Source organism: Salvia miltiorrhiza, chromosome 8, assembly GCF_028751815.1.
Source record: "Salvia miltiorrhiza cultivar Shanhuang (shh) chromosome 8, IMPLAD_Smil_shh, whole genome shotgun sequence".
Taxonomy (NCBI): Eukaryota; Viridiplantae; Streptophyta; class Magnoliopsida; order Lamiales; family Lamiaceae; genus Salvia; species Salvia miltiorrhiza.
The window spans coordinates 57,040,467-57,065,621 of NC_080394.1; the positions used below are offsets into that span (position 1 = coordinate 57,040,467).

At 34.5% G+C, this 25,155-nt stretch overlaps 3 protein-coding genes across 6 annotated transcripts; all 3 read left to right on the forward strand.

Moving 5' to 3' along the window:
- Nucleotides 1-221: 221 nt before the first annotated feature.
- Nucleotides 222-1,521, forward strand: LOC130999439 (pentatricopeptide repeat-containing protein At1g62930, chloroplastic-like). The gene is given in 1 exon segment (XM_057924963.1): nucleotides 222-1,521. A coding segment is annotated over 1 exon segment (1,245 nt). The 5' UTR covers nucleotides 222-243; the 3' UTR covers nucleotides 1,489-1,521.
- A 4,053-nt stretch (nucleotides 1,522-5,574) lies between these two features.
- Nucleotides 5,575-7,680, forward strand: LOC130999440 (putative pentatricopeptide repeat-containing protein At1g12700, mitochondrial). The gene is made up of 2 exons (XM_057924964.1): nucleotides 5,575-7,278; nucleotides 7,426-7,680. The coding sequence occupies exons 1-2, from the start codon at nucleotides 5,772-5,774 to the stop codon at nucleotides 7,608-7,610; spliced, it is 1,692 nt and encodes a 563-aa protein (XP_057780947.1). The 5' UTR covers nucleotides 5,575-5,771; the 3' UTR covers nucleotides 7,611-7,680.
- Nucleotides 7,681-11,054: 3,374 nt separating this feature from the next.
- LOC130999441 (uncharacterized) lies at nucleotides 11,055-15,701 on the forward strand. Of its 4 annotated transcripts, XM_057924966.1 has the most exons (5): nucleotides 11,055-11,155; nucleotides 11,717-13,299; nucleotides 14,086-14,106; nucleotides 14,182-15,122; nucleotides 15,206-15,701. In XM_057924966.1, exons 2-4 carry the CDS (start codon nucleotides 12,547-12,549, stop codon nucleotides 14,284-14,286), a joined length of 879 nt encoding a protein of 292 aa, XP_057780949.1. In that variant the 5' UTR covers nucleotides 11,055-11,155; nucleotides 11,717-12,546; the 3' UTR covers nucleotides 14,287-15,122; nucleotides 15,206-15,701. The 4 variants fall into 4 exon arrangements, with proteins under 4 accessions (XP_057780949.1, XP_057780948.1, XP_057780950.1 ...); XM_057924965.1 differs by lacking the exon at nucleotides 11,055-11,155 and having other exon boundaries at nucleotides 11,528-13,299; XM_057924967.1 differs by lacking the exon at nucleotides 11,055-11,155 and having other exon boundaries at nucleotides 11,528-13,299; nucleotides 14,197-15,122.
- Nucleotides 15,702-25,155: the final 9,454 nt, after the last annotated feature.

A 25,155-nucleotide genomic window follows, 5' to 3' on the forward strand; every position in this document is an offset into this window, starting at 1 on the left:
GATAAATGAAGAGAGAGAAATTTTGGTGGGAAAAAGTTACCGTTAGACTCATCTTTTATGTCGCAATTTCATTATTGAATGAACGAACTGAGTTCAATTAAGCTTTAATTTCATAGTTTTTTTAATGTTTGAGTTAAGTTCAAGCACAAAAAATATATTTATATATAAATTCATGTTCTAATTCGAGCCAAACTCAAAAATTAATCATGAAAATTCGAGCCCAATGAACAGACGTATAGTACTATGATTAATGGGATATGCAAAGCTTTAGGTACTCTCCATGCGCTGGAATTGCTCTGCTTATTGGAAAAAGAAAAGGGAATCTGCAAACCCAATATCTATTCTTACAATGCAGTCATTGATGGTCTATGCAACGAAGGAAAGGTAGACGATGCTCTCCAACTCTTCTCCTCTTTGGGTGATAAGGGGATTTCACCCAATGTTGTGACATATAATTCAATAATTGAGGGGTTATGCAATAGGAGAAGAATGGACGAGGCTCAAGACATTTTGAAGAAGATGATTGCTGATAAGGTCTGTCCGAATGTGGTGACATGTAATATCTTTGTGACTGCTTGGTGCAAAGATGGAAAGGTGCAAGAGGCCGAGCATATGTTGGTATCTATGAAGGAGATTGATGTACAACCCAATATTGTCACTTATAGTGCATTGATAAATGGGTATTGTATGCAAGGAAAAATGAACGAAGCGGTACGCATTTTCCAATTGGCGGTGAATTCTGGAATCAAGCCTGATATCGTAAGCTACAATAGCTTGATGAACGGGTATTGCAAAAAGGGCCTAGTCGATGAAGTTTCACGGCTTTTTACCATAATTCCTGCCAAAAGGTTAGAGCGCAATGTTGTTTCTTATAATATAATGCTAGAGGCGCTATTTCGTAAAGGCAGATGCGAGGACGGTTTGAATTTGTTCAAAGAGATGCAAGCTCTAGGATTGTCTCCTCATGTGAAGACTTACAATATCTTGGTGCATGGTCTGTGTAGTGCTCATCGTATCACTGAAGCATTTTCTATGTTGCACACCATGGAAGATAAATGCGTCGTTCCAGACATAGTAACATAGACTGTTCTCATTGAGGGATTGTGCATTAATAATAAAGTCAGAGAAGATTTGTTCGACGATCTTCCATCCAAAGGTTTGCAGCCCAACGTCGTAACACATACAATCCTTATCGGTGCACTTTGTAAAGAAGGACATACAGAGGAGGCTAAGGATTTGATGATGCAAATGGTAAACAATGGTTGCTTGCCTAATAGTGTGACCTACAATGTTTTTGTTCAAGGTCTTCTCAAAAGGAACAAGGCTAGTGATGCAATTCCACTGTTGGAAGAGATGTATGCAAGGGGTTTCACACTTGACGAAACTACTTTCTCGATGTTGATTGACCCTGTGGTAAGGGAAGGTAGAGATAGTGTTCTATTTGATAAGATTAAGAAACTCGTGCCAAAGGATCTCTATTCTAGATAAGTGCTATGTTGTGTTAGAAGTTGATGAACGCAAACTAAGGGAAAAGTACAAATGCTTATTTGTTTGTTTAATCTCTATGTTATGATGATTTTTAATGCTTGAATTTTATAGCTTTATCTAGATTACTAGGATTTCCAAAGGATATCACTCGCTCTTGGCAAAGTAGTATTCATTCTAGGAGTAGTGCTTATAAGATAAGATGAATAGTGCCATAATTCATCAATTTGACATGTTGTATTTCACATGATTCAAAATACTGTGAACACTTAAGAAAATCATAGGGACTCTAGGTTTTACGTATTTGTCTTTTAGGTGATTTTTACATGATTCAAAATATTGTGAAGTTGATTTTGTTTCAATGAGGTCGAACCACGCCGCCATGTTTCTGGGAAGAGATATTGATTGACGATGCCACTAACGATGTTGATTAAACCTGTGCAAAGGGAACGTAGAGATAGTGTTCTTCTTTTTTTTTTTTGATGGCAAAGTCATGTTAAATGTTAGTAATTAGTTCCTCATCCACTCCAAGAACCACCTTATCTCTCCATTCACCAAAATCCACCTTATATCTCCAATCTCCAATTCGCCCCCAAGAGGGATCGAACCCGGGTCACTTCACTTAAGTGAGGACCCGGTGGCCAGTGGGCTAAGCCCCCTGGTTACGTAGAGATAGTGTTCTATTTGATAAGGTTCAGAAACTTGTAGCAAAAGGGACATCTTTTCTAGTTTTGATTGAATTGAGATTCCATTTCAGATTTCAAACTTCATTTCTAATTTGATATGGTTGTACTCTTCTCACTAGATAATTGGTATGAAAGAATATTGAGTGATGAAATTAGGAATTGATTGGCGGAGGAAAAGAATAACTAAATAAAGTCATTTTTTATGTCTTGGAATTTTTGCACAATCTACACTACACAAGATATTGTACTCTTTATGTCTTGGAATTTTTTATGTTTTCAATGTACTTGATGTTCAATTAATTGCATTGCGAACAACTATTTATTATATTAAGCGACTGTAAAACAATGCATCAAAATAAATTGTATGGAATGCTAAAAAAAAATGTTTGAGCCCGTCCGTGTAAATATTTTCAAACGTCGTAGTTCAATAAATTCAGCCCCTAATATTAAACTCTGGATCCGCCCTGGAGACTACCCCACCCCTGTCGTACCCATCTCCATTTCTCTCTAAGTAATCCTCTTCCTCTCTCTTTTTTTTTTTGGCAAACACACACCAACCTTTTTTGTCAATGAGCCGAGCTCGAGAGCACAGCTCGACGTCCTCCAACAAGCCACGGTGTGGCTGCTCTAAGGCCATCTATTAAACGGGCAAATAATAGACCATGATTTTCGTTAACCAGTTATTTTAATTTTCATTTGAGAAAATTCGATCGAAATTTCATTGTTTAAAGAAATCGTAAATGAGACTATTATCTAAATTCTCATATCATAAAATTTGATCGCAATTTCATTATTAAATGAACGATATGAGTTCAAGCTTTAATTTCACAATTTTTTTAAAGTTTAAGTTTCAAGCCCAAAAAATATATTTATATGTAAATTCATGTTCTAATTCGAGCCAAACTCAAAAATCTATATCTATCTATATATATATGAAACACCAGTTTTTAACGGTAACTTTTTACCGTCAGATTTTCTCTCTCCTTCTATCACTCATTTTATCACATTTTCTCTCTCCTAACTCTCTCATCTCACACATTCTCTCACCATCTTGATTATATGATTTTTACCAAATTTTCTCACTTCTCTTTTTTCTTTTAATTATTTTTTAAAAATCATCAAATTTGATTTGTGAAAAATATTCAATGTGGATGTTAAATTAAAGATCGTGACAATATCTTTAATTTGATGTAAAATTATATTTAAAAAAATTGACACAAAAAAGTTATAATAGTTTGAAATCATAAAAATAATTTATTCCTCTCTCTTCTTTCCTCTCTCCACTCTCCATTTTTTTTTTTAATGTTGAAGTCACATTATTTTATCTTTTATTCTTTCTTTTATAGTATTAATTTTATTTTTATAGTGTTTTTTAATCATATTAGCTCATTTCAAAGCTCTTCAATTTAAAAGTATTGTTTTTAAAGTAGAATTTAAATTAATTTAATATAAATTTATAGATGAATAATTAATTATATCATTTTAAAAATTATATTTCATATATGGTTTAAATTTATTAAATCTTTAATTATGTTTGCATTGTTTTTTATATTTATTTATATTAACATATCTACTATTACTATTTTTAATTAAATATTATATTAGATTTACATTTACTATATATTAAGCATCAAAATGGCTCATTGAAAAATTATTAATTGGTGAATCAGTATTGATCCTATTTAAAAAAAAAAATTGATCTGCTTAATTTTATAGTTGCAACTCTATTTAAATTTAAAAAGATCATGTATATTATTTGAAAATGAATGACAATTATATCATGTTCAACCCCTGTTTTTCCACTAACCGATTGATAAAAAAAATATTTGTTTGTAAAGCAACACAAATTAAAATTTAAATGCATATAAAGATAAATATTGTCATATTTATTCAAATTACTTGGCACATATAAACTTACAATTCATCAATAACACCATTATTGAAATAATCTATATATAATATAAAAGAGGAGTTTGTTTACCTCCAATTTTTCTCTCTCCTCGTAAACTTTCCCTCCAAATTTTCTATCTTTTTTTTTAATTCTTTTTAAAAAATCATTAATTTCTATTATAAAAATAATGCTCAAAATGGATGTTAAATTTAAGATTGTGAAAAGGTCTTTAATTTGATATAAAGATTATAAAAAATAAATTTGAGATTATTAAGTTATGATCGATTAAAATATTAAAATTAATTTTTGTTCGCTCTCATTTATCTATAATGTTGAATATCGTACTCTATTTTCATTGTATTTTCATTTATTGGCGACAAACATAAGCATATGTCATTTTTTCCTTATAAAAAAGTTTACAAGATTTTGAATTATAATTATTTAAACTCCAGTAATTTTTAATGTAATTAAGGAAGGAGGAAATTTGTATGAATTTTAATATGAATTTGTAAATAAAATATTAGTTATATATCTTAAAATTAGAATTTAAATATTAGTTATATATCTTAAAATTAGAATTTAAAATATTATATATATTTATTTAATTATGTGTACAAATTATCTATTTATTTATATAACAATTTAATAATATACGATCATTAGGACTTTTACGAGCCAAAATTATTATATTAAATGAAGGCTGTTAATTTAGTTATATTAATGCTTTAGTGTAATCGTAACTCGTGCATCGCGCGGGAGAGCGTACCAGTAATATATAAAAGAAGAGTTTTTTCCCTCTAACTTTTCCCTCCAATTTTCTCTCTCTTCTTTCACTAATTTTTTCATCATTTTCCATTTTCTGTCCATTTTTTTTCTTCTAAATATCATCAAATTTAATTCATGAAAAAAATACTTAATATACTACTATACCTTAAATTTAACTTCGTGAACATATCTTTAATATGGTATAAAAAATCATAAAAAAATAAATTTAAAATGAATAAATTATGAAAAAAAAATTGATTTTTTTTTTATTTTTCTCTCTTCATTAACATTTTACAACTTTTTATTTATATTTGTGTATGAAAATATTAATTTATTTATTATGACGCTTAATACTCTATAATAATAATAATAATGATAATGTGTAATGTCAATTTTCATTATCAGATAATTTAATTTTATTTAATAAGTATGATTATAATTAGACTCTATTTTCATTGTATTTTCGTTTATTGATGCGAATTATTTTATTTTATTTTATTATTAGAACATATTTTTCATTTGTTTATATTTTAATTTTATTTAATATTTTTTTATTATTTAAATATATCATTTAATTTCGATGTTCGTCGTGCATCGCACGAATGGACGTTCTAGTTAATTATGAAAAGTAAAAATCATATGTTTATAGTAGCTAAATCTGATCACAAAAAATAATCCGAAAAATCCAGTAGGAGGAAATTGAGAGATGCTTTTAGAAGATAAAAACAAAAATTACAAAATACTGCATGAAATGCGTTTTCATCTAAACCCAAACGCGATTGCTCTTTCAACGGCCGAGATTTGATCAACAACATCCAACGGCTCACAATTAACCAGATCTACTTTACCTTTCTTCTCACAAAACCCTATCTTTCCTTCTTCAACAGCGACCTTCCCCAATTCTTCAGCTTTCACATCTGAAATCCTACAAAACTATCCCAAGAATGAGGTCGAACCACGCCGCCATGTTTCTGGCTAGAATTTTGTCAAATTCTTCATCTCAATTCTCCACTTTTGCCATCGCTTCTCCACATTATCAATCATTTCTTGTACCCAGTTTTCATTTTGATAATGCCAGCTGCCAAATGAGGAGACACTTCTCCGCCTATCCCAGATTCGATTTCGGAACTATACGTGAGCCCAACGATGCCGTCGCTCTATTTCGGGAAATGGTGAGGACGCAGCCGCTCCCTTATGTTTCTGTTTTCAGTAAATTGTTGAGTACTGTGGTGAAGATGGAACAATACTCTCTTGCCCTTCATCTGATCGACGAAATGCTTCAAAGGGATGTTCCTGTAGATCACTACACATTGAATATTGCGATTGATTGCTACTGCCGACAAAAAAGACCTGATTTTGGGTTTGCGATCTTAGGCATTTTTTTCAAGCGTGGGTACGAGCCTACTGTGGTAACCTTTAACACTCTCGTGAAAGGCCTTTTGTTGGTTGGAAGGGTCCCAGAGGCAGCTAAAGTGTTATGGAAGATGTCGGTCTACCGATTATGCGAGCCCAATGAACAGACGCATAGTACTATGATTAATGGGATATGCAAAGCTGTAGGTACTCTCCATGCGCTGGAATTGCTCTGCTTATTGGAAAAAGAAAAGGGAATCTGCAAACCCAATGTATATGCTTATAGTGCAGTCATTGATAGTCTATTCAAGGAAGGAAAGGTGGACGATGCTCTCCAACTCTTCTCCTCTTTGGGTGATAAGGGGATTTCACCAAATGTTGTGACATATAATTCAATGATTGAGGGGTTTTGCAATTTGAGAAGAATGGACGAGGCTCAAGACGTTTTGAAGAAGATGATTGCTGATAAGGTCTGTCCGAATGTGGTGACATGTAATATCTTTGTGACTGCTTGGTGCAGAGATGGAAAGGTGCAAGAGGCCGAGCATATGTTGGTATCTATGAAGGAGATTGATGTAAAACCTAACATTTTCATTTACACTACATTGATAAATGGGTATTGTATGCAAGGAAAAATGGACGAAGCGGTACGCATTTTCCAATTGGCGGTGAATTATGGAATCAAGCCCAATATCGTAAGCTACAATAGCTTGATGAATGGGTATTGCAAAAAGGGCCAAGTCGATGAAGTTTCACGGCTTTTTACCATAATTCCTGCCAAAAGGTTAGAGCGCAATGTTGTTTCTTATAATATAATGCTAGAGGCGCTATTTCGTAAAGGCAGATGCGAGGACGGTTTGAATTTGTTCAAAGAGATGCAAGCTCTAGGATTGTCTCCTCATGTGAAGACTTACAATATCTTGCTGGATGGTCTGTGTAATGCTCATCGTATCTCTGAAGCATTTTCCATGTTGCATACCATGAAAGATAGAGGAGTCCTTCCAAACATAGTAACATACAATGTTCTCATTGAGGGATTGTGCATTAATAATAAAGTCAGAGAAGCAAAAGATCTGTTCGACGAGCTTCCATCCAAAGGTATGCAGCCCGACGTCATAACATATAATATTCTCATTGGTGCACTTTGCGAGGAAAGACAGATAGAGGAGGCTAAGGGTTTGATGATGCAAATGGTAAAGCACGGTCCATTGCCTAATAGTGTGACGTATAATGTTTTTGTTCAAGGTCTTCTCAAAAGGAACAAGGCTAGTGATGCAATTCCACTGTTGGAAGAGATGTATGCAAGGGGTTTCACACTTGTCGAAACTACTTTTTCGATGTTGATTGAACCTATGGTAAGGGAAGGTAGAGATAGTGTTCTATTTGATAAGGTTAAGAAACTCGTACCAAAGGACCACAATTCTAGATAGGTGTTATGTTGTTTTAGAAGTTGAATAATTATTTTACTAGAAAGTAAGGGGAAAGTACATTTTATGCTTATTTGTTTGTTTAATCTCTATGTTATGATGATTTTAAATGCTTGAATTTTATAGCTTTATCATAGATTACTAGCATTCTCAATTATTTATGTTTTAATTGACGTTTTGAAATTTTATCTCAATCTTAACCTTATTTTAATATCCTGCATTAATCATGAGTAAAATGACTTTTTCCTATTTCTTCTAGTTTTTGTGATAGATCGCCTCTTTTTTCACCAAATAAATGTTGGGTTAATTAATACTCCACTAAAATAAGTGATGTTTAATAAGATTATGTTGAGCATAATATTTTTTTATTAAAAAATGTGCTTGAGCTTAGGATGACAAACAAAAAGGATAGGAGGGAGTATAAGATAAGATGTATAGTGCCATAATTCATCAATTTGACATTTTGAATTTCACATGATGATAATCAAAGTTTTGTTTCCAAATTGAAGCTCATTTTTTATGTTTTGGAATAGTGGTTTTTGGAGTGATTTAAGATTGAATGTGTACAAGAATTTGTCAATCAAGAATGACAAACTTTGGATAAGAGATAGTGAATGATTTAACTGCTAAGATCCTTTGGTCCCCTTTGAAGACGTGGCATTCGATTTCATATCTTCACGCCAGCAAGGAAGCGCGAGTAGAACTCCAACGACTCGAGTGGCTTGTACTCCGGCACGGTGTGCCCGGCCCCCTGCGGAGGAGTCGATAGTTCGGTGTCAATATAGTCGATCGAGGCCTTGAGGCTTGAGGAACGATGATGATGACATCAGGTATTCAATCAAAAGTCATGTGTTTGTATACCTTGATGGTATTCCGGGTAGAGCTCAAACCAGTAGCCAGACGATACACAAAGTTACTGAAGTAAATATGCATACGAAAGTAGAAACTCCCACAAAAAAAATGGCTGATCATAAGAAGATTTGATCCTTTCTGCAAATATGACATCAGCAACTGTAAAGGCTGAAGTAGATTGGAAACTGCAGCTGTTAAGTAATACACTTCCAGTTTGAACTTTCGCAGCTGATTCTTGTGCTCGAGACAAGTATGATATGCCTTTCAAAAGAAAATGAAATGCGCCTGGAAAGGGGAAACTTACGCAGAAGGCCGTTCGCATCGACGAGGAAACAGAGAGCAGCTCCGGTGCTAAAGTTTTGAGGATTAGATCTAGATTTACAATTGCATCATGTGTAGAGATAGGCACACAACAATAAGAATAACTTACTCGTTGTGTAGTAAACGTGCGTTTCGATTCCTGCGAGTGAATCCACTACTAAGGTATCCACGTGTATATCGATTCGATGCAGGAACAATTCGAAGTGTACGATTCAATTTTTCGATAGCTAGGAAATCTCCGATTGAACTCTTAGTGCTCTCTTAGTGTTTCTCTCTTTTCTCTCGTACGACAAAGAACTCTCTTATACGTATAAGTCATAAGAAATAGTCTTCTCTAAGAAGCCAAAGAGTTGTCTTTTTAAGGAAGCCAACCCTACTCCAATTAATTGGTCCAATAGTCCAACTATTTCCCAATTAATTAAGGGTAAAGTCTATCCTACACTCAGCTTTTTACACTCCCCTATTAAGATGATGACATGTGGACACTATTTTTTTTTTCAATTCCAAATAATCCAGATTTTGACCCTTTCAAAAATCTTTATTTACATAAAGAACCCCCTACTTTGCAAAAAGGGCACAAAAAATCCTATTTTAACTCTGAAAATTTCACTATAATTTGTAAATCTATTGCATCCCACGCTGATCCTAAAAAATGGTATCATAACGGATTTTTATTGAGGAATTATATTATATTTAATTTATTTTATAATTAACCTATGTGGGAGGAGACTCCATTAAAAATTATGGATCCGGACAATTGTCCGAGATATGTACCATACAGGAATTCTCTCCAACATTTGGATAGAGAAACCACTCGTCTACTCGACGATCTCAACTTGAACAATCGAGCCCTCGTAACAAATATTCGGCGAGGAGAAGATGTTGAGATTATTCATGATATCATCACGGGTATTCAATCATACCATGAACATCTTATTGGAATCGCTGCGACCAGAACGGAGATTGAACGAACAAAAGATGAAGCCCATCAGTCACACGACTAATGGAACAGAAGGACAAGGCGGGAGCTATCTACCCAAAGTACCAGCCTATCAAGCCGGATTCTTCCGTAAATATTGAATTACGGGAAATCCAAAAGACGGTGGAATACTATGGCAATAAGCTATATGATCTACCACTGGAGATGAGCCGGATATCGATGAAACAAGAGGAAATCTTGATCCTTTTGCGAGATATCAAGAAGAAGGTGCAGGAGATCAAAAGGCGAAAACCATGTTCTAGGAAAATTCGGAATACATGGTCCAAAGATCAGACGTGTCCTCTACCCCTTGATGCAGCACCCAAAAAGTTGTAGATCTAGATTAACAATTGCATCATGTGTAGAGATAGGCACGCAATAATAAAAATAACTTACTCGTTGTGTAGTAAACGTGCGTCTCGATTCCTGCGAGTGAATCCACTAGTAAGGTATCCACGTGTATATCGATTCGATGCAGGAACAATTCCAAGTGTACGATTCAATTTTTCGAAAGCTAGGAAATCTCCGATTGAACTCTTAGTGCTCTCTTAGTGTTTCTCTATTTTCTCTCGTAAGACAAAGAACTCTCTTATACTTATAAGTCATAAGAAATAGTCTTCTCTAAGAAGCCAAAGAGTTGTCTTTCTAAGGAAGCCAACCCTACTCCAATTAATTGGGAAATAGTTAATTGTTATTACAATATATCAAATATATCCTAATCTAATCCACAATATCTTTCAATCTCCCACTTGGACAAGCATTAGATTAAACATCAAGCACTATCTTTGCGCCCTTGAGCGAATCAACAATACACATAAAGTGTGACCCTTTAGGCCTCTATTATCGACGATAATCAAATTAAAGTCTACACAAAACTCTTAGACTGCGTTGTGTAGTGAACTCGATATATGAAGAACGTTTACGTGGATTCTGTAAACAAACCTTTAGGATAATTGGTGTTTAAATACATGAACTTTACTCACTTTTTGGTATTTAACATGAACTTTAAAATCTTGTTACAAATACATGAACTTTAAATTTATTTTTACCCATTTTTTATACCTGACGAAATTAATGCTGACATGTCAAAATTAAAACTTAGTTGGCAAAATTAATTATCTAGCCGACATCTGACTAAGAAATTCCATCCCCCTATTCAATTAATACAGAAAATCCCATTCACTTCCTCTTCTCTCTAACCCTAACGAAATTACATTCCCCTATTTTACTTCTACTCATCTCTCATCCTTTCTTTTTCACCCTTTGTTTTTCACTTACAAAAAAATTACTCATCTAGTTGGCAAATGAACGTGCCTTGAACCGCTCAAGTTTGTGTCTTTCTTTGAGTTTTGGTGGTGGTCAGGTCCAAGACTAGTGTCAAAGGAATGAGCAACAGGTAGGACCCATGCTCTTATTCTTTAAAGTTTTAGCTTTAGGGATTAGGATTTTTATATAATATCTTGATTAAATTATGTGTTCTAATTACTTCATTCTCTTCCATTGTTTCCTAATTAGGGGTATTTTTCTTTGAAATTGGCGCTACCAAACTCTCTGAAAATAGCTCCGTTAACTCCTGCTAAAATAGGGGAATTATGATTTTCGTTTTATTGATATAAATTTGGACAAAAACTTGTAGATATGAGTGGATATTTAAACGAGTAATTGGCTTATAAATATATGATTTTTATTCTTTATCTATTCATTTGAGTTCCAAAATAAAATGATTGTTATCAATATGGAGTATTAGTGATTGAAACTACTGATCGTTATATTTGAAACCACATATTTTGGTGATTTATTTAGATTATATATAATTGTGTTGGTAAGTTTTTATAGATTGAGCATAATTCAATTGTAATTACTGAAAGACAAATATAATTGTGAGTGGGAATTCGGAGCTGCTAGCTCACTAATAGGGGTTTGATTAATTGCTGATAAATATTTTTGTATTTTGCAGTGACATGTTTGCTATGTTTGTTCATCATGGGGGAGAATTTGTTAATTTAGGAGGTATGAAAATATATGCAGGGGGTGAAGCATATGGTGTATTTGATTTAGACCCTAATAAATTTGGAATGTGGGATTTGTTTGATGAACTAAAACATCTAGGTTATGTTAAGTGGAGAGGGCTGTCATACAAAGTTCCAAAAACAAATGTTTTTCAAGAATTAGAAGGTGACAAATCCATATTGCAAATGTTGTCACATCTTTCTAAAAGATGTAGAACTTTGCATGTTTTTACTGATTATGGTATTAAAGGACCGAATGATGAAATCCCTAGTCCTGGTCCTAATCTTAGTACTTGTTTGGAAGGTGGTAAAAATTAAATTCATGCTGAAATTGAACATGAAGTTCAAGTTGATATACGTAGTGTTGGACTAGAACATGAAATTGAACGTGAAGTTGAAGTTCATATTGCAACTGAACATGAAGTTGAGGTGGATATAGGTGAGGGTCATATGGATGATGATTCAGAGGATGTTGAATATGTTCCAACTGAAAGTGAAGAAACTAATGATGAAATGAGTGACAGCGAATTGTGTTCTGAAGATGATGAATACGAAGAAGCAAGGAGGAAAATTGCTAACAAGTCTAATAAAGGGATATGTGATTCTATGTTTGCTTGGGCTGCTGTAGTTGAGGGGGGGATTTTCTGACTATGAAAATTCTGATGAGGATGTGTATTCATCTGAAACAGATGATGAGGCACATATCGTTAGAAGAAGAATTAAAAGGATTGTATATGATCCTAACCGTGATCATAAAACTTTACAAGTAGTGGTAGGAATGAGATTTCAGGATGGTTTCCAAGCAAGAGAAGCATTGAAAACTCATGCAATTGAGAATGGGCAGCAAATTCATTTCTCAAGGACTTGCAAAGAAATGATGGAGGCCAACTGCACTCCACCTTGCAAGTGGAGATGCTATGGCAGCGTAGTGGAAGCAAATGGTGCATTTCTGATTAAGACTATGGGTGAACAACATTCATGCTCTAGGGTTATGAGAAACACTCAGGTCACATATGATTGGATAGCAAAGACATATTTGAATATCTTTAGAGTTAGGCCTGAACTTAAAGTTAAAGAGTTAAAAGCTGATCTATTGAGCAGATATAAATGTCATGTGAGTAATTGGAAGTTGTATGCAGCAAAACAAAAGGCTATTGAGGAGCTGAGAGGTTCTGTAGAGGCACATTATGCTAAGCTGAGGAGTTATGTGCTTGAGTTGCTTAGGGTGGATATGGAAGGGAGATTTGTATTGGATCTAGATGATGGTGCTATCTTTAGAGGTATATATACAGGTTTTAGTGCTCTCAAGAAGGGATTCTTGATGGGATGTAGAAGAGTGATTGGGCTAGATGGTGCATTTTTGAAAACCTATTTAGGAGGGGTGTTATTGGTTGATGTGGGAAAAGATGGAAACAATCAAATGTTTCCAATTGCATGGGCGGTTGTTGAAGTAGAAAATGAGTCATGTTGGAAGTGGTTTCTCTCAATACTGATTGAAGATTTGGGATTGTCAACTGGTCTTGGATATACATTCATCAGCAGTGGCGGAGCCATGAATTAATTTGGGAAGGGGCTGAACTTACACGGGGGTTCGGGGGTGGTAGCCCCCGAGAAATTTTTTTTGGACATTCTGTATATTTAAGGCATTATTTTATTAAAAGACAAGCATAATAGTAATAATAAAGAACAACATTTTCATAGATTATATAATTTATATATATAACAAATTAGTTTCAATACATTACAATTTTTTTTGGGACATTCTGTATTTTTAAAGCATTTTTTATTAAAAGACGAGCATAATAGTAATTATAAAGAACAACATTTTCATATACTATATAGTTTTAATATATTACAAATTAATTTCAATACATTACAAACTTTATTTTTGTCATTTTGTACATTTTAGGCATTTTTTTATTAATAGACAAGCATAATAACAATAATAACGAACAATATTTTCATAAATTATATATTTTCAATAAATTACAAGCTAGAATCAATAATAATAAAAGACAAGCATAGTAATAAAAGCAAACAAATTTTTTTTGGGCATTCCATCCATTTTAGGCATTTTCTATTAAAAGACAAGCATAATAGTGATAATAATGTATAATATTTTATAAAAATTATAGTTTTAAATAACACAATTATCCTTAAATTAATTATAAATGGAAGAATATAACAAGCTAATCAACTTTTGTAAAACAAATTTCTTTTATAATATAAACATATATCTCTATATATATATACTAAAAAAAATTCAAAATTTGGGAGGGGGCTTCAGCCCCCCCTAGCCCCCCTGGCTACGCCCCTGTTCATCAGTGATCAACAAAAGGTATACCTGTTATAAATTAATTAGCATTTGGATATTAACATCTCTTATTTCTAACTTCTGAGTATATTGTACAAGGACTTATTAATGCAGTTGCAGAGTTGGCTCCACATGCAGAGCACAGAAATTGTGCAAGGCATATTTATTGCAATTGGAAGAAGGAGCATAAAGGAGCCACTTTGAAGAATATATTCTGGAGAGCTGTGAGGAGCACATACGTGGATGATCTCAACATTGCATTGAAAGAAATGAAGAAATAAAATGTTGGAGCTTATGAAGACTTTGTGAGCAGAGATATGACAAAGTTTTGTAAATCGTTTATTAATCCTCTAGTTGTTTCTGATATGATCTTGAATAATGTTAGTGAAACATTTAACGGATATATATTGAATGCTAGAAGTAAACACTTGATTGACATGTTAGAGGAGATAAGATCATCTCTCATGGAGAGACAATTTAGGAACTTAAGAGAGCTTCGCAATAATAATGACAAGCACTGCCCTGATGTTAGAAAAAAGCTAGAGAAGATGAAGTATAGTAGTGGATATTGTGTTACACATCCTGCATTAGAAGGTAGGTTTGAAGTTGAAAAGCATGAGGAAAGTTTTGTTGTTGATATTGTTTCTAGATCTTGCACATGTAGATTGTGGGATATAACAGGATACCATGTGCACATGCTTGCTCAGCGATATATTTTCTCGAGGAGAATGCAGAAAATTATGTGCACGAGTACTTTTTTTTGGAGAGGTATAAACTCTTATATGAATTTGGGTTGCCGCCTTTGAATGGTGAGAAGATGTGGCCAAGAGCAGAAGGTTGTAATGTAAAACCACCTCAAAGAAAAAAGATGCCAGGTTGGCCGAAGAAAAGGAGAATAAGAGACCCATCAGAGCCAAATCCTTCGAATCCCAACAAGCTTAGAAGGAATGGGTCACGTATGACATGCCAAAAGTGTTCAGCAAGGTCATAACAGCAGAGGATGCAAAAATACACCTGTTGACAAGCCACCTAAAACAAAGGTTATATTATGTTCTTTTCTTCATCTATTTTTAAAACCTTTTCAGTCAATCTTATACTAACAATTGTATCCCATTGTTGCTAGGGTGAAAGAGGAAGACCTCGCAAAACATAAGCACCACAATAAATAGTTGAACCATCAACATCAAATGCAAGAAGCACTTCAAAAGGCAATGAAGCAGCACATCAAACTTTGGTTAGAAAATGAAAGAGGGTTGCTTCCCAAGGCTATGGTGTGATGCAGTGTGAATCTGGGAATATATACATGAAGATGCCATCTCACAAGAGGACTACATTTGTCAACCCTAGGAAGAAGAGCACCACTTCAAGTTCAGCAATTGAGAAGACCACTCAAGAAAATAGAACTTAAATAGCAAAATGTGTACACATATTTGGTCATTTTACTTTGATGTTTTTTGCTGCTGGAATATATCTTTTGCTGCCAGAAAATATGCTTAGGAAGCAGAATTGGGCGTGTTTTGTGTTTTTTGCTGCTAGAATTGGTTGTCACATCTCTTCAGACTCTTAGTTATATTGTAGACTTGGGTGTGTTTTGTGTTAATAGTTTATGTATTAGCTTTGATGTGGTGGTGGATAATGAGTTTTGAAAAAAAAAAAATGGGGATTGAGTCATTTGTCATTTGCTAATTTTGAATTGGGTGTGTTTTCATGTTTTACTTGGAAACAAAGATTATGCGTACTAAGAAAAAAAAATCGATGAATGCATCTGTCAATTATCAAATTTCTGATTTGGGATGTTTAATGTATGCTTATTCGCTTATTTCGTTGAAATTAGATGAAAGAGATAGAATTACAGATAAGTAAAAGTGAATGAGATTTTTTGTATTAATTGAATAGGGGGAGGAAATTTCTTAGTCATATGCCAAATAGATGATTAATTTTGTCAACTAAGTTTTAATTTTGACATGTCAGCATTAATTTTGCCAAGTATAAAAAATGGGTCAAAAATTAAATAAGTTTAAAGTTCATGTATTTATAACAAGATTTTAAAGTTCATGTTAAATATCAAAAAGTGAGTAAAGTTCATGTATTTATACACCAATTATCCAAACCTTTATATGAAGTTTATGTAATATCCCTTCATTCACAAACCACTCGATTGAGCCTAGAATCTGTCATATGTCTATCCCAATAGCTCAATCATTTTATCTCATCTTTATTAAATGACCCTTCCGATCATATTCAATTACTCTAATTGAATATACCTTTGCATTGGCCAATGACTTACGGTCAAATAATATAGAGAATTTGAAGTGTTCTCTTAAAATTCAAATCGAGGAATGAATCCTATTCTTGGCTCAACTATCATTTTCATTTGCCTCATGATGTGCCCAACACAAGTCGTATCTACCCCTTTGATGGAGTGCAAGCATTGTACTTGGTCAAAGCACACCACTCAACAAACAAAATGAGTATTTACCTCAAGTCAAAGGACTATTACATACCTCACACACTATTAAATCATAGACACTAGAACAAATGATTTAATAGCAGGGTATATACCAACACTCTCCAAAGTATCCATGTGTCCATCACGAGAATCAAATTATTCGTAGTTGTGAGATCAACTACATTCTCTAAGAATATGATGCAGACCACATGCTAACCTATCACATGTCATCGATATCCCATTCTTGATTGCCATTGGTTAGGGCACTTTTAGAATTACACTAACACCATTAATGTCTCACATCATTAATAGCAGTGATAATTCAAGGGAACAAATAAAAGAATAAAGTCAAACAATAAAATCAAATATTCTAATAAATGCACTAGCCCGTGAAATCAAATAACATATATAAAAAGTGATCAGGTAAGGATGTCTCAATACAAATTGTTTCTAAGACATTCAAACCAAAACTCTCACTAAATTAAAGCCAACTTCCAATATGTCTAACATCTAAGCTCTCAAAATGCTTGTTATGTTTTGCTATACACAACAGCTAGGGATGGCAATCTACCCACGGGTAGTGGATATCCGCGAAAACCCGAACCCATTAGGGTGGGTTTGGATACCATTTGATACCCACGGATAGTTTCGTGGGTACAATTCACTATCCATTTAGTTCGTGGGTATGAGTTTGGATACTTACTATCCATACCCGCGAAACTCGTTTACCCGCGAAAAATACCCGCCAATTACCCGTCAAATATTGATGTGTATATTTTAGTTACCTAGTTTAGTGTGTGTTTGCTATGATTTTATATGCTTTTACATGATTTGTGATATTTTGGCGCAGGAATTAGATGGATTGAAGATGGATGCTCGTGGGTGGAAGAAGTCGGTGGAAATCAAGCTTTTGATGAAGATTAGCGTGGATTTTGAAGATGTTTAGAGATTGGGCTTGGAATTAATTGTCTAGATTTAATTTAGCCCAAAATTCTTATTTTTAATTATATTTTGTTGGGCCTATTTTGAATTGACCGATCAGCCCATATTCTTAGTGATGGGCGGCTGCTTAGTTAAGGAAATTAGGGATTAATTCCCTTTATTATGATAGGGTGCAGCCGCCACTTTGGGGATATATATATTAGTTAGTTTGTTTTGGGGATTGACGGTTTTTTTCACTTCTTAGAACTTAGATTTATTTTGCTTTTGGGAATTACTTTGATTGGTGATCAAACCAATTGGCAGGAGACTTAGCCGCAACTTTTGAGATTAGGAGATTAGTTTGACTTTTGATTAGGTTTATATCATACACTTTATTTTCCTTAGCTTGGGCAGAACGATTTTTTATGCATACAATTCTTAGTTTTATGTGATTTACTTTTCTAGCTTTGATTTTAGTGAAGATTGCGGCTGGAGTATTTTTCAAGTGTGTCAACCGATTTCTCTCCATTGTCAAAAGTGGTGACTTTAATTTCTTACAATTTTATTTCGTTTATTTAGTGTTTAATTATTTCATGCTTGATTTTATTTCTTTGATTATTGTTAATTTAATTATGAGTAGCTAATCTTTTAATTCGGCGAGAATAATGAAACACTAATTTATTAATCTGTGAGATCTAATTGGTTTTAAAATTGATTCCTATTGATTTCGATTTATTCCTAGGGTTTAAAGATAATTCTGATTTTATTTAAGCATGATCAACTTAGATTAAATTGGATTACATTCAATTAGCACCTCCAATCCGTAATTGTTGGAATATGGCTGATTAGTGATAAAACTACCATGTTCGTAGTAGGAATTAATTGGTATATTAATTATTACTAGCGTATCTAGGATAATTGATATAAATTGGGTTCCTTCATCTTAATGCTATTAGAATATTAAATCTAAGACTGGCGTATCCAGCTAGGTTATATTTTAATAAGGGAAATAGCAGGACTGGCGTATCCAACCGTCTATCGACACAGTAAGTAGGGATTGGGGTATGTCAGTGCGTATCACGGTATCCTATAACTGGTTGGTTAATAGGGGTTAATTAATCTTTGCGTCGATGATCAGAGCTTTGAATTAGTGTGGATTTATTTGAGTCGAATTACCTTTCTATTGATATTTTTCTAGAGTCTTTTATTTGATTAAGTTTGTTTTCTTAGTTTAATTAATATTTTCTCCAAATTAAGGCGTGGTGGCATCACCAAAATTTATAGATTTTTGGGGAATCGAATGATTTTACCTGCTCTCTGTGGGATCGACCCTGCTTATCATTATACTAATTTATTTTGATAATTCTGCAGGAATTATTTGGTGGAAAACGACGTCCACCAAATATCCATAAAAAATTCTATAAAATATGGGCTTTAAATACATATTTTGAGATTATGGGCTAGTATTTTATATTTTAAAATAGGCCCAAACAATAAGACCCAAAGTCTAATATTGATCACCGCAGTCGTCTCAAACCAAAGCTATTAGAAGCATTAATGTGTACTCAAAATTGGCTACGAAATCAACTTGAAGGTATGTAAATTTATAATTATAATTAATCTTTTATTTCATATATCTAATGTAAATAATTGCTTATTTCATAGGTCAAGGAAAAAATGGAAGCTTTTGGACTTGTCTTGAAGATGAAGAAGAAGAGTTTAATGAAGAGGGTTCTATTTCTACTGTCGAGCAATTATAGACATTGTTCTTTGTTGGATTTTATATTTTAGTTGATGAATTTAAACATTGTTCTTTGTGGATTTGAACTATGCTATTTGTGTTGATTTTTTTTTTCTATTAAATTTGTTGTAAATTTATATTTAAATTCTATTTCGTAGGTATCCAGCGGATAGTGGGTATCCGGCGGATAGCAGGTATCCGTCGGATAGTGGGTGACGGATACCCGTCGGATAGTGGGTTTCGCAGATACCCGACGGGTAGCGGGTATCCGCGGGTAGCGGGTTTGGATACCATTTGATATCCATGGATAGTTTCGTGGGTAGCAATCACTATCCATTTAGTTCGTGGGTATGGGTATGGATAGTCACTATCCGTACCCGTCGTACCCGATTGCCATCCCTAACAACAGCTTGGTGAAATGATCGGGTAAGTTATCATCAGTGGGTACTCTTTCTAATTTCACATCGCCTCTTTCAATTATTTCTCTGATCAAATGATATCTCTGGGGAATGTGCTTGTTTCTATTCGTGGATCTTGGTTCCTTTGCTAGCGCAACTACACCAGTGTTGTCACAATACAACGGTATTGCACAATTGGTACTTGAAATGATACCCAGTTCTTTCACGAATTCTAACAGAGCCACAGCCTCCTTGGCAGCTTCAGATGCAGCAATATACTCGGCTTCGGTAGTGGAGTCGGCAGTAGTGCTTTGTTTGGAACTATTCCAACTAACTGAGGATGAAGACATAGCCAGACTGTGACTTATAGTCATCATAGTCTGTTTGGAAGCTAGCATCAGTATACCTAGTAACTGATAACTATGGCTATCCACCATAGACTAAGAAGTATTCTTTAGTCCTTCTAAGGTACTTTAGCATAGTCTTGACAGTTCTCCAATATACCTCACCGGGATTTTGCTGAAATCTGTATGTCATGCTGAGCGTATATGCCACATCTGGCCTAGTAGATGTCATGGCATACATTATCGATCCTATAGCAGAAGCATATGAGATCATTTTCATGTATTCAATCTTTTGGTCACTAGAAGGGCAATCCTTCTTTGACAAGATTATACCATGTCCCATAGAAAGAAATCATTTCTTGAAATTTTCCATTGAAAAGCGCTTTAGCAATTTGTCTATGTAGGTGGATTGTGATAATCCCAACAATATATTAGGTCTATCCCGATAGATTTTTATCCCAAGGGTATAAGAAGCATCACCCAGGTCTTTCATCATGAAGGAGCTAGCCAACTAATCTTTCACGGATTGCAACATGGAACGATCACTACCCATAATCAAAATGTCATCAACATATATGATAAGGTAGACAATGTTTCCATCTTTGCGTTTACTATAAACACATGGATCCTCTTTGCTTCTGACAAAATCAAACGATTTGATAGCTCTGTCAAAGCAAATATTCCAATACTTAGAAGCTTGCTTAAGTCCATAAATAGACTTCTTTAGTCTACATAATGCATTCGGCCTTTCTTTTGATACAAAACCTTTGGGTTGAGTCATATAGACTTCCCCTTCAAGTTCTCCATTGAGAAACGCGGTTTTGACATTCATTTGCCAAATGTCAAGTTATACTCCCTCCGTCCTCCAAAAGTATTCTACTTTGGTTGGGCACGGAGTTTAATAAAATTGGAGATGATGTTGATGTAGTGGAGAAATGGTCCCACCACTTTATGAGATGTGTGGTTGAGATTGAATTTGGAGTGGGTTTTTTGTAAATAAAGAGTGTTTGTAAGGATAAAATATAAAGGTGGATGGTGGGACCATGACTTAAAAAGGAAAGTGGAATACTTTTTGGGGACGCCAAATATAGTAATTGTGGAATACTTTTGGCGGACGGAGGGAGTAGTATGCAGTTATAGCAAGTAAAATCCTAATGAACTTGATCTTTGCAATCGGTGAAAATGTTTCATCATAATCAATGCCCTCGCGTTGACTATAGCCATTTGCCACCAACCTAACCTTATAGGTTTGTATCTTGCCATCTGCATCTTTTTTTTTTTAAGATCCATTTGCAGCCTATGAGATATTTCCCATCTGGCAAATCAACTAGTTCCCAGACTAGATTGAAGTACATTGAGTCCATTTCGGAAATTAAGGCTTCAAGCCACTTCTCCGAGTTGGTGCCCGACACCGCTTCGGTATAGGTCTTAGGTTCATCATCATATGAATCAACTCCATCATCTTGGTTCTCAAACAATAGATTAAGTCTTTCAGGTGCTCGACGATTCCTACGAGGCTTATGAAGTTGTTCTTGCGTTTGTTCGGGTTGTATGTTCTGAAGAATCTCTAAGAATTCATCAATTAATCTCTGAACAGGGCAGCAAACTTTAACGCTCTATTTGGCCCTTCAAACGACCTCCAATCACATTTTTCCCAGAAATATGACTTCTTTGTCTTTAAAAGAGCTTTCCGTGGCCGCCTGTTTCACCTCAATCGGAGCTTTGTAGAGGAAGTTATAGTTGTTCTTCAGAGACTACCAGAACTTGATTTCCTACGAAAATCTAACTCCAGATCTGATCTTCTGCAATGTGTCCCACTCAATCAACGACGCCGAATGGATGACGATCCTCGAAGATTCCCCAGAGAAAAGTACAGCTCAAAGAGTCGCCGCTTTTTCTACTGCTCTCACAGAAAACCTATTTTATGATTTTATGTATATGTTCTATTCTGAGAGCAGATAATTGTATTTATAATTATAAATACAGAGTTGTGTCTTTTAATAAGTTGGGCTTATTTTTCTCCTACTGAGCTCAAGAGACTTTGGGCCAGTCCAGGGATCAAATACAAGGAATAAAGATGGGCCTCAAATGAATTAATTCTTATGATCAGCCCATATAATAATTAACATAAATATTAATTCATTCCACTAGAAAATCAATATTGACTTACCCCTTTATTGCCGATGATGAGTCGGGGCTTGTATTTAGACTTATAGAACTCCCCGTATTTCAGATATCCAACATTCATCAATTAATTAAAGCTTCTGACAGCTTATATTAATTAATTTCTTATTAATCTTTAAGTAGTACCACTCAACATTATTATTGCACCTGAACTTAATCAACCTGCAGTGTTTAGTCAAATAAACCTATTGAGCTCCTTGAGGGGATGTTATCATCCTATACCGGATACGGTCACCTAATACATATTACCAAATGTCATGTATAAATTGTCATCACCCAAGATACAAAGTACTCGAGTTAATATGTAACTCTCACCCATAGTAAATCAAAGTGATACACAAATTTATATATACACCTGAAATCTAATTAGGATTTAGGTCCCGTTAAGTCACCGAGATCTTGATTCTTCACTTAAGTCAGACGGAATAATACATCTCACTGTGATCCCATCAATACGTTTACACGTACCAGTGTAGACAAGTAGCTAAGACAAACTACTTCCATCTATACTGCAGCCTAAAACAACATCTCGTCATAGAGTCGTCTCGACTGTGATCAATTTTATGTCTCATAAGGTTATTACAATTATATGGTCTTCTGTGATTTACAACACGCCATATAATCTACATATATAGATATAATTGGACATACATATGTAATTATGGACAATTCAGATCGAAGATAAGATAGTGAACTTAGAAATTATTGTCTACAAGTATAAAAGTTCTTGCTTTCAGTATACAAATCCAACACAGAGCACTAAGCAATAAGATTGCTTTGTCTTCATCCTCAAGAGATATTTCGATATTCTCTAAATCATCCACCAACTTATTGAACACATCCAATTGTTCAACAATACTCTTATCATCAGTGATTTTGTAAGAGTAAAGTCTCTGGTTGGAGTAGAGTTTGTTTGCCAGAGATTTCTCCATGTATAAACTCTCTAGCTTAATCCATACGGCAATTGCACTTCTCTCCTTCGAGACCTCACGCAGAATCTTGTCACTAAGATTCAAGATGATGGCGCTATGTGTCTTCTCATGCATTTCAACCTTCTTAAGATCAACTTCATCCTCCTTCGATGGTTCCTTCAAGAAACTTGCGAGACCTTGTTGAATCAATAAAGCTCGCATTTTGATTTGACAAATGATGAGGAGTAAATCCTGCATCTGCGCTGACGATATCTTTGAAAGAATGGACTCGATGATAAAGAGCACATCGCCAAGAAATACGCTGACAACACTGGACCTTGAAGATTCTGAGGACAGCGTTGAGCCTTGCCAAGAAACTCAATGGCAGTGCTGGAACTTGCATAGTTCATCGGAAGCACTGGCATTTGTGTAGCTCAAAGGTAGCACGGAGAATTCGAAGAATAGGGCGATAACGTTACAGGAGAATGTTTAATGCCAACAAAAGAATGAAGGAAGTGATCTTGAGCAAAAGATATGGATAACACGAAGATTGGTGAAATGAAGGGAATGACAATGCTGACAATATACACGAGAACAAAGAATCATCATGATATCAAAGAGCTAAGGCAAGACCAGGTCGCGACAGCGCTGACCTAGCCAAGACAGCCGACGAAGACTAGCTAAGGCAAGACCAGGTCACGATAGCGCTGACCTAGCCAAGACAGCCGAAGACCAGCTAAGGCAAGACCAGGTCGCAACAGCGATGACCTAGCCAAGACACCCGAAGACCAGCATTGGAAAGATAATGACACCCGATAAAAGCTGAGCAATCAGTCAGTTATTAGTGCTCTTGATAAAGGTAAGTAGTTAAACACCAATATGCAGTGTACGTGAATATTAGTAGATTTACCATTTTACCGCTCTTGGTGTCTGTTGTATAAATAGAGTGTTGTATACTTGTATTCATTTGTGAGGAGAATCTTTTTCAGTCATTCTTGGGGGGGCTAAGATCTCTTTTTAGTCATCTCTTTTTCGTGAGCACATTTGTAAAGTGTAAACTCTCTCAAATATAGTGAAATGGTCCGATGGCCTCCCGTGGATGTAGATCATTCGACCGAACCACGTAAAATCCTTGCGTTCTTTATTATTTTATTTAAAGATGTTGATACTTGTTTCATCACCAAATGACAAAGTCGTTCTTCCCATTATATCTATCCGTCTCGTATCTGGTTGTAGCCATCATCGGAAATCAGATTAGATCTATTTCGCAATACCACCAATGGCGCGGCGATCTGAATCTTCAACATATGTGGATCTCCATTTCCCACATACGGCGCCAAATGTGAATGAAGATGAGTAACACTCGATCGCGATTCACACTCAAGATTTCAGCTAAAACCAGAAAATAATCTATCGGCAAAAATAGAAATGAATCAAGACAGTCCAAGAACGCAAACACACAAAGTTTACGTAGTTCAGGTTGTTTCAAACCTTACATCCACGGGAAAGTTAGCCGGAGATATTCTTACAACCTACACCTCTCAAAACTTGAGAAGGAAGAAAGAAAACCTAGCTCAAAACAGGAAGAGCTCAGATTCACACACACATGCAGCTTATCACTCGCTGCCTCCCTTTTCTCTCAAATCTTAACAAACTAACTAACTAAATATTCCACGTATGAAAATACAGATATAATGAATATATGTAATGCTAGACTATAATCTCTATCGTTGACAGATGTAGGGTTGAGATCATATTAAGCAAACATATATCAACATTAATTTCAGTTGAGAAAATTCGATCGACGTTTCATTGTTTAATTAAAGAAATTGTAAATGAGACTAGTTATGTAAATTATCATATCATAAAATTTGATCGCGATTTCATTATTAAATGAACGAAATGAGTTCAAGCTTTAATTTCACAATCTATACTATATTAAAAAGGGAGTTTCTAATTTGAAATTAATTTCAAAATTCAGTGGAAATTTTGTAGTTATAATAAAATTGAAGGTTTATGTTTAAATTATATATTTTTCTTCTTATTTTCATTTTCTTTAACTTCTTATTTGTTGTTACATTTCTTTCCAAAATTGTGAAATTCGATTAATTATAAAATATTTTAT